General features: G+C 43.4%; 1 protein-coding gene across 1 annotated transcript; it reads left to right on the top strand.

Annotated features, from left to right (window-relative positions):
- Nucleotides 1-1,214: 1,214 nt before the first annotated feature.
- On the top strand, nt 1,215-8,609 carry LOC112894325 (homeobox protein knotted-1-like 1). Its single transcript, XM_025961990.1, has 5 exons — nt 1,215-1,704; nt 1,829-1,945; nt 2,095-2,245; nt 7,760-8,010; nt 8,088-8,609. The coding sequence occupies exons 1-5, from the start codon at nt 1,525-1,527 to the stop codon at nt 8,274-8,276; spliced, it is 888 nt and encodes a 295-aa protein (XP_025817775.1). The 5' UTR covers nt 1,215-1,524; the 3' UTR covers nt 8,277-8,609.
- The last annotated feature ends 1,578 nt before the right edge of the window (nt 8,610-10,187 follow it).

Genomic DNA, 10,187 nt, shown 5'->3' with positions numbered 1-10,187 from the left:
ATATATCTAAGACAAACTTCCATGCATGTATCCAAGAAAAATAAGGAAAACACCTTTCAGGGAAGGTAATATTTTGAGGTGTTTCATAGAGAATAATTTTGTATAGGCATAGAGGATTTGATAAATGGATACTGCAACATAATATGAATTTTGCCTGAGATATTTGTCCGGCCCGAGCCTGCAGGGCCTAAGCTTGGACCTGGCCATAATAGGATCGGAAATAAAGTGATTTTGTAAGCCCAAAATGATCAGGCTAGACTAGGCCAATTCGTTATTTCTATATATTTTTACACTAAAAATGACCTAAGAGCTTGAAAAAACCCTGATAACTCTGGTCTAATGCTACTTTGTGAGCTGGAACCATTCTTATTCTTGTGTGGTAATGAAGTTCAGAAACAAACTACTTGTGTTGGATGAGAAAAATCTAAGCCTATAGTGGAGCTCTAGCTGTTTTTTTTTTGCGAAACACTGATGTTCACATAACCTTTGGATGTTCACATACACGTATGCACACTCACTTCACACATAACCCTACTCTATGAGTATCTCTGAAAGATTAAACCGGCAGATTCTCGAGATTGTTCCAAGAACCATTCACAATATCTACAGTAGCTGTCATTGCTTGCTAGCCGCAATCAACAGAGGCAAACATGCCAATTATCATCTTTAAAATTCGGATTTATCCAACCACGGCACCACTCAAGATATCTTGATTTTAGGATGTATATATAGAGTTACTTGCAGTATGAGAAGAATATAAATGAAGGGAACTTAAGCTAGGACGGCAACTTTTCTTTCTCCTTTCAGACTATGCGATTCTTAAACAAAAGGAAGCATGGTGGGCTCCTTACTGAATTATTCTTCCAAAATAATATATCTATATCTATCTAGATATGGGATAAAACAAGTTTACAATATATTTTTTTTAAAAAAGATTAAACAACCGTTAATGATTGGGTGGGTTGTAAAAGAACTGCCTGTTGGGTGAAGGGGGGAGATATCCTAATGGGAGAAAATCATATTTAACTTGAGAGGTGATCACCTCCATCCTTCTAGAGGGTATCCTGCAAATCCCAGAACACACACAAGGGTCCAACCATGGAAATGACCAAATCAATAAGACGATAACAACCTTCCCAATCTGTCTCCAAGAAAAATACAGTCAAATACCTCACCCCTCCCAACCTTTCCCTTTTCCACATAGAATACTCCACCCTCCCTTCCCCAAATCTCTCTCCTCTCTCTCTCCTGCCTCCCATGTATCCCCCTGCTGCAGATATCACAAGCTTTTCCTGCTGTTCCTGCTGCACCTGCAGCTTCTCCATCTGCAGTGCAAGCAGCTGCTAAATTCCCCCATAAGCGCCTGCCTTCCTGCCCCCTCACTTTCTTGGAACCCCAGCACAACACGAGGATCATTCACTCACTACAGTGGCGTACTAGATTTCCACTTGTGCGCACACAGCGGCAGCAGGCGTGCATAGTGGTGATGCACAGGTGAGAGCCGCTGCGGCCGCCGCTAGCTCCATGGAGGATCTGTACAGCATCCACCCGGGGATCTCGCGGGCCGGCGGCGCGGCGAGCGAGGCGTCCGTTGCCGGCGTCGGCGGGCCGGCGCCCTCGGATCTGACGGAGCTCATGAAGGCGCAGATCGCCAGCCACCCGCGCTACCCCTCCCTCCTCTCCGCCTACATCGAGTGCCGCAAGGTGCGTGCGTCTACTGCGTGCAGAGAGATCTTGCGGGGTAGCTGTGCATGCCAAGAATTGATCGATGCTTTTTCCGCGCTACGTGGATGCGTCGTCTACGTGCGCGCGGTTTCTTGATTTCCAGGTGGGAGCGCCTCCGCAGGTGGCGTCGCTGCTGGAGGAGGTCAACCGGGAGAGGCGCGGCAGTCCCGGCGCCGGCGCCGGGAAGATCGGCGTCGATCCCGAGCTCGACGAGTTCATGGTCTGCTCTTGCGTCAGCGTCGTGTACATGTCTATCGAACTAGAGGGAGACTTAGCCGAGTAATTTCTGCGGCGAGCGCCGGATTTGCCGCGCGATTTGCTCCTAATCGTCTGTTATTACATGTGCGCGCGCTTGTGATTTCTTTCCAGGACTCTTACTGCCGGGTGCTGGTGCGGTACAAGGAGGAGCTGTCCCGGCCGTTCGACGAGGCCGCGTCGTTCCTGAGCAGCATCCAGGCGCAGCTCAGCAACCTCTGCAGCGGCGGCAGCTCGCCGGCGGCGACGACCGCCACGCACTCCGGTAAGGAAACACACGCGTCGATCTACGGCCTAGCTAAAAAAATTCGTGCGCACGCATCCATACATATCCATGGTGGCACAAGTTACAATTGCAAACGCACGTAGTATTCCAGAGGTTCCATCGCGTTGCCCGCTGGTTTTGTGAGTGAGCCTGCATTTTGTTGCCGCGCGCGTGTGTGTATCAAAAGAAAAGATGCAGGCCTCTGAAAGTATTCATGTGCATGCGTGTGCGTGTGTTCTTGCTGAAGGGTCAAATCGTGTCCATGCAAATGGGGTGCAGGGTGTCAGAGCTGGAGTAAAGCATTGGGAGGGTGCTTGTGTAGGGTTTTGTCCAAGGTTGTAGCCTTCCTCCTCTTTCTCTCTATCTAGCCACCTTATCTCTCTACCGTGCGTCCTCTCTCTCTCTAGGCTTTAGTAGCTATAGGCTCTGTGATGGAACTTGAGAGAAGCGTGGTGGGGAGTGAGCATGCTGGGATAGGATGTGGCCTCGCTGCTGCCCAATGCTAGAATCTTGGTCTGGCTTGCAGCTTGCTGCTCGCTGGATCTGGATGATGCTGGATGCTGGTTTTAACCAGAGGACGGAGAGGAGTACTGCACCTGAAAGTGGAGAATTTTTTTTGAGAGAAAAGGTTTATATTAGAGGCTAGTAGAGCTAGCTCGTGCTTAGGAGATCTCTTGCCGGATTCGGTGGTTGTACTTTGACAAGACATATCATATCATCACGGTAGTGGTAATTTCTGGTGGCGCGGATTCTTTTTTACATTATTGTTCTATATGGCTTGCATTTTATAATATTACAGTGTCCATATTTCCCCCCTCTTTTTTGACCCGGGAAAGGGAGAAATGGAGGCATTTAGCTAGGTTAGGTTTTTGTTCTGCACTATAGGAGAGTGAAAGGTTACTAGTGTTACACGGTTACACCCTTCTATGACTAGGACACTTGTTACGGAGAACCACTATTTTATGGGGATAACCATGAGTTTTCCTTCCCACGATAAAAAGCGTGAGTTTTCCTACCTTAATTTCCAAACCGGCCATTTGGAACCTAAAACATTGATGAAATTAATTGAACTTGAAACCTTACTGGATATATTCTCTGATGATGTATGGCCGGGAAGATGCTAATCAAACGCCGTATTATTTATCAGGATTAGAAGAAAACCAATGAAGCTGTTATATTGTATAGTGAAATTGTTCTTCCCAAAAGAAAAAAAGAAAATGTAAATTGGACGAATAAGATTCTAACAAAGTCCCGTCTAATCCTTGCTCAGATTGTCAGAAGAGCTGCAGGTGATATAATAAATGAAATGTTATGTGCATGCTAGTCTATTGGTTGCAATAGTTTGGGTACCCCAATATTTTACTAGGAAACAAGCAATGCTATGTTTTTGACTTGACAAGACCTTGTGGTGCCCATTAACTGATGCAGCATTGACGTTTTGATCCAACTTTCTGCAGGTTGTAAGGCTTATCTTGTGGTATATTGATTTTTTTTTCCATAATGGGATATACGTACATGGCCATCACCTATAAGAAACCTCATTTTGAGCATGCATTTGTTTGTTTGATTGTCATTAGAATACAAATATGACACTTCTTGCTTGGCTGATCCTGCAACTTACTGACGAGTTTTTTTCCAACACGATTATTCTCAACAGTGATGAATTATACAATATGGTTTGGGATTTGTGAAACACTAATCACATATTTAGTTATTTGATGCTGCAAAAGGGAGAGCACAGTGTCTTAATCTCTCTGAATCAATCTTGGATCACACAAATTAATGCACAAAGCATGTTACCAATCCAATAATGTCAAAAAAGTGCAAAGAACAAGAATCTGTTGTCCATGCATACTTATAATTAAGCTCGTATAGTAACTGGTTTTGTTTTATGTACATTCTAATAAGTAGGTTAGGAAGAAGATGTCCTTTCAATGTTCTGCAAAGATATACTACTGATGCACTGTGAATCTAGCTGCTCATTATCGCATATATGCCATGCACTTATCTTCAGTCATTTTTTAAATATCTTATTACACTAGTACAGAAATGCCCATTTGTCCCGGTTGGGAAACCGGGACAAGGTTTCCCAACCGGGACCGCCGATCCGGGACTAAAGGTCCTGGCCTTTAGTCCCGGGTCAAACAGACAACCAGGACCAAAAATAACCTTTAATCCCGGTTGGTTTTACCAACGGGACCAAACACTACTAAAAAATAATTAAAAAAGCCTGTGCCCGTGCTTGCCCTGCTTGCGGCCACCGGCTTCGCCGCCGCGGGGAGCTGCACCCTGGCCACCCCCGCTAGGAGCTGCGCCCGTACAAAACTTAACTAAAAACGAAGAAATCATACAAGTATTGCCATTTTCATCATCAAAAGAATACAGCTGCTTCTCTATTTTCACGCAAACTCAAATTGTCTAGCTGCAGCATTACCACAAACACCCACTGTCCCAATCTCCACTGCTACTCCTCCCCATGACTTGAAAAAAAAGAGAAGAAAGCCAGAGCTGCTTGCCGCATTGGATAGAGGGGCCGTTGGCACTGCTTGCCGTGGGCTCGAGCCACCGCCGTTCGGCGCTGCTTGCCGCGGGCTCGAGCCACCGCTGCTCGCCTGGCCGGCCGTGCCGCCCCTAGCCCGCAGCTCCGGCCCGCCACGCGGCCCCTGGTCCCGATGCTCCAACCGGCCGCGCCGCCCATCGCCCCGCCGCTCTAGCCGCCCCTGCTGCTCCGGGCGCCGCGCGGCCCGTGGCCCCGCTGCCCCGGCTGGCCGCCCCGCCCCTAGAAGAGGATAAGGGAGGGAGACGGAGAGGGAGAGGGAAGGGAGGAGGATAAGGCAGGGCAAGAAAGGAGAGGATGGTCCGGGAAATATCAAGAGGAGAGATAAGCAGTGGATAGAGGGCGCGGAGAACGAAAAAAGACTTGTCCCACTTCTTCCACTTTTCAGTCCCGGTGGTCGGCTTGATCTGGGACCAATGTATTCCTTTACTCCTAGTTGGGTGCTCCAACCGGGACTAAATGTCCCCTCACCCTCCTGACAGGGCCCTAGCCGTTGGACCCGGGACTAATACTTTCATTAGTCCCAGGCCCAGAACTGGCCGGGACAATGAGGAGGATGAAAGATCGTTTTTGTAATAGTGTTACATATATTCCTATCATTTACATGTAACTGATAATTTTGACACGTTCAAAATTGGACCATTTAGTGTGTGTATACAACCATATTTTACGTTCAAAGTTCGTGTTGGATGTAGATGTTGTCTTGTACCATCGGCAGGTCTATATAAGCAGAGCGAGCTTCCATGATTTGTACATCGGAGACAAACGAAAAATAAAATAGATGAAGGTGTAAATTTTATCATCCCAGAAAACTTATTTTCTTTGTGAATTTTCAGTTATGTTAAGCACATCTGAGCAACCAAACTCTCACCTGTCTGTGACTACATCATGTGTGCAGGTGCATCCTTGTTTGGTTATGACATATTTATGGAATTTGATGCTGGGTGAAATTGCTAATACATCTGAACTTATTTGTTTAAATATTAACAAGATAAAAAGAATATAAAGTTCCTTGGGAAACAATTAGAGCTCCTTAAGAACATAAGACTTGTGGAGAGAATTTTGTAGGATCTGGAGAAATTTTGGAGGAAATAAAACATTGGTCCTATAGGATCTCTCTCCTTGTGCAGTTACCTAACCTATAGGATTCCAGAATGCAGGAAAGTTTCCAATGAAGCTTTTGGATGCAACAGATGAAAGGAACTCGGAGGGGGGGGGGGGATTTTATGAGGTTTACCTCGCATTAGATTTCCAGAACTATTCGTATGGATCCATGCATCTCATCATAGAAATCCATAGTAGTAAGGTGCAATCCTTTGTTCTAAAGGGACCTACACTATTGACCTTTCTGTAGGAAATAAACAATTGGCTGTAGTTCTCAACAATATAGATTGCTACCCCAATCAATGTAGGCCCCGCAAGAAGAAAGGGATGATGTATGGCAGGTTTACACCACAACTTTTTATAGGGAAGAAAGGCTTGCAATAGCCAATAAGATGATTGTACATTGAAAGGTGAAGGGAGATGTGTTCTGAATGGAAGCTTATCTTGGGTTCTTGGCTCCTAGAAAATTATGGAAAATATGGGCAGAAGTTTATGCCATATGAACTCAGATAATGTTTGCCAGGTGTTTGGATGGTAAGCAGAGTATCTTGGACTGTGCCCCTGGAAAATCAAATTTGAAAATGCCAGCAGCCTATGCATTATTGGTCATGCCACTATAATAATAATAACTCTTCTGTTAGTGACAAAAAAGTTAGGACCGTATGTAGGGGACATTCCTCTTTTTTTGAAAAACTAAGTCAATGATTGATGTTTTTAAAAAAGTAATATATGGATTCTAGTTGAGTGTGATACAAGGAAAATAAACAATTGCACAATTCAAAATGCACTTTTTGGGTGGCACAGGGCAAAAACCTTTATATTTTGTGCTCAACAAGATATGGTAGTTGCACTATCAGATCTGTAGAATTTCACTTAATTCTCCCAAATGAACAACCGGTTCTTATAACATAGGAAAAAGGGTCTTCTCACCATTTTTCTGTTAAATCAAGTTTAAGTCTGAGATATTGAGAACATCATGGGTGGATAATTGGTTGTCCTAAACCGGTAGTAGCATGTGACAGTTTAAGATTAAGTTCACAAACAATGTTATATTTATGCGATCCCTACCATAACATGCGTATAGTTTCTTCCACAAATTCGAATTTCAGGCATATCCAGACTCTAGTAACTTTTGAAGACAGTAGGAATATTCTATAATTATTTGGATCGGGTCTTATTAAAGCAAGACATTTGTCAAAAAACTGTTGTGCTATCCAGTTTAGCAGCGAGTTTGATGAAAACATGTTTCTGTGTTGAAGCTATGTACTATCACACAATTATTTTCAAGTTTACAATTTAACAAGGCTTTTGTTCTGTGGTTCTATAGTGGTGCCATATGAAGCCTGAACACCTAATAATATGCTTCCGGTTTTATGGGGTAAAAGTACAATACATTTATTATGATGCGCCCAGAAGATGACTTATTGATATTGGTTTAGAAAGAAAATTATTTCTGAAAGTTTTCATTGTTGATCATTGCCAATAACATGTCATTAAGGGCCGTGCTGGTTTCTTCTTTGGTCTCCAAGTATGTTTTGGAAACGAGGAAACTAAGTTGACTCGTGCTAATCACTGCAGATCTAGCACAACTGATGGATATGATGCACATTCATGTTTCCATATAACGACTATGTGGAAACATACCAATATTTTCCCACTTTGTGACTCACAAAATAACGAATTGCATAACCAAAAGATTACTATATTGTGAAATGCACTGCATGACTCTCATTAACGTGTGTTTGTTTCAGTTCTTTTTACTCAGCATGTTTGCAAAACATACTTTCAGGTGACATGTGGATGCCTAGATGTCCTGTAAGTAATTTATTTCTGACTTCATCCTTCCATTCCAGACGACATGATGGGGTCCTCGGAGGATGAGCAATGCTCAGGGGACACTGATGTGCCAGACATAGGGCAAGAACACAGCTCCCGCTTAGCTGACCATGAGCTCAAGGAAATGCTGCTCAAGAAGTACAGTGGATGCCTCAGTCGTCTTCGGTCAGAGTTCCTGAAGAAGCGGAAGAAAGGGAAGCTACCAAAAGATGCACGGACGGTGTTGCTGGAGTGGTGGAACACGCACTACCGCTGGCCTTATCCTACGGTAGAGGCTGAATATTTCCCCTCTACAACCAAAACCTGATGCACTATAGCTGTTGCCTGATGTTGTGCTGCTGGCAGGAAGAAGATAAGGTGAGGCTCGCAGCGATGACTGGCCTCGACCCAAAGCAGATCAACAATTGGTTCATCAACCAGAGGAAGAGGCATTGGAAGCCGTCGGAGGACATGCGATTCGCGCTCATGGAGGGCGTTGCTGGTGGATCTTCTGGGACAACACTCTACTTCGACACTGGCACAATCGGACCCTGAACCAGCCACCACTTCTTGGGCAGAAAACTGGCCAACTCAACCACTCCAGTAGCCTGACCTGGCTTGTGAAGATCATCAATCTGCCGGGTCAAAATTGACAATAAATATCTGTCATCCTGAAATTGATCAAATCAGCCCGCTGCCTCATTATTTTGCAAGATCATGTGTATATGGTGTCGTCGTAATGAAACAAAAATGTATGTACGAGCAAATTTGGGAGACCTGCAAAAGCATTTTATTAGTAGTCTCGTGTATTGGCTGTAATACTGGCTACCCAATTTAATTGTTAGATAGGCTGAAGGGCTTATAAAGGTAAATTTACTTGTGCTGTTCCGTTGTTCTGTTTGTCTATGTTTGGTACTTATTTTCATTTGTAGACCTCGGATGTTTATCAATTATTACTGTATCAGTTAAGTGGTTCAAAGAAATTGTGGTCAGTTTAGAATCTTGTGCTCTTGTTCAGAGAGATTGGCTTTACTTTTCGGTTAGGCAGGACTGAACTGGTAATTTCAGGAAAAGGAACCCTGTATCAGTTTTGATACCAAAACTGGTGTAAATTACAGGTTTGGGGAAAAAACCATGCTGCTCTGGAACATGTCGATCGGGTGAGGCCACTGCATTTACACTTGTTTTGTGCTAATCCAACCGATAAAATCTGGCGCGAAGGCGACAAAGAAAATAATTGAGATGTCAGGCTCTCCTTACTCGCCGCACCCAGAGCCACTGTCGTTCGTCGCTCTCTTGGCCCACGGGCCTCGCGTCCTCCAGATCCAGTGAACTGGTTACTGTGGTTTCATCCGCACTGATCGAGAGCTGATCGAGGACTTCAATTTCAGGTACCTGCTGCATCAAGGAAGTGGATCGATATTGTCTGAAGTACTACTTGTGGCACGTACATGTTCGTATATGGTTATCTGAAGCTCATGTAGAGCCACCTATCATTTTCCCACCTATAACTTGGTTACTGTAGGAGATGAAATGGACAAATTAGGAAGGAGGAAGGTCGAATTTTTATCACTCCCTCCATCATGTAATGTAGAGCAGGGCATCATATTATTTTTATGATAGACTAAGAAGATGAGGAAATAACGCATGTATCCCTATTTAATACGTTGTCATTTTGCTGATTTTATATCCGCCTGGGAATAGTTACTTTCCAAAATACCAAACCCTAGGATACCTTATATTTATGTATAAATTTTGATTATATTTTAGAATGGAGGGAGTAGGTAGAAGAATTGTCTCTATAGCTATTTGACTAAGCTTCCTTCCCATCTATTACATCTCTAGATGTATCTACGGACAGATTCAAGTTATGTTTAGAAATATGGATTAGTTGGATTGTTGAGGAAGCTAGGTCATCAATAACACTAGCACCGGTATCTCGACAGTAGCTTGGCACTAGACCTACCTCATCGACATCATCAAAGATGAACGTATTGCCTTGTGCTTTATCCTCCTCCAACCAATTTTCCAAGGAATATAACCGTATTATAAGTAGATCTTATACTTTTTTTCTTATCCAAACAATAACAATCTAGAAGGATAAATGTGACATTCAGGTACTTAGGGATAGGCATGCTAAATTCTAGTATATGTTGTGCTTGTTAAAATGAAGTGTGTGTTGCTTTCATAAATGCTTTTAAAACCTAAATGTAAGTTAAAGGGTATTTTTGTAATTATGGAAAAATTAGGGTTCTTTTGCTAAAATATGTTTGAAGGTAGGGTAATTTCAAATTGTAGGAAGGTTAGTTTTGTAAAGACATGAATTTACTTTTAAACCACTGTAAGAAGTAGAATCACCATAAGGTTTCAATTGGAATGTGAATTTTAAATTGATTTTATGTGAAATTTGATAGTTTGTCGGATTTCGAAATAGTTTCGAAACCCTAACTCTTTTGAAGATGACCC

This window comes from Panicum hallii, chromosome 5 (assembly GCF_002211085.1).
Source record: "Panicum hallii strain FIL2 chromosome 5, PHallii_v3.1, whole genome shotgun sequence".
In the NCBI taxonomy this organism is placed as follows: Eukaryota; Viridiplantae; Streptophyta; class Magnoliopsida; order Poales; family Poaceae; genus Panicum; species Panicum hallii.
The sequence above is the reverse complement of the archived record's forward strand: the minus strand, read 5'-3'. Positions and strand labels throughout refer to the sequence as shown.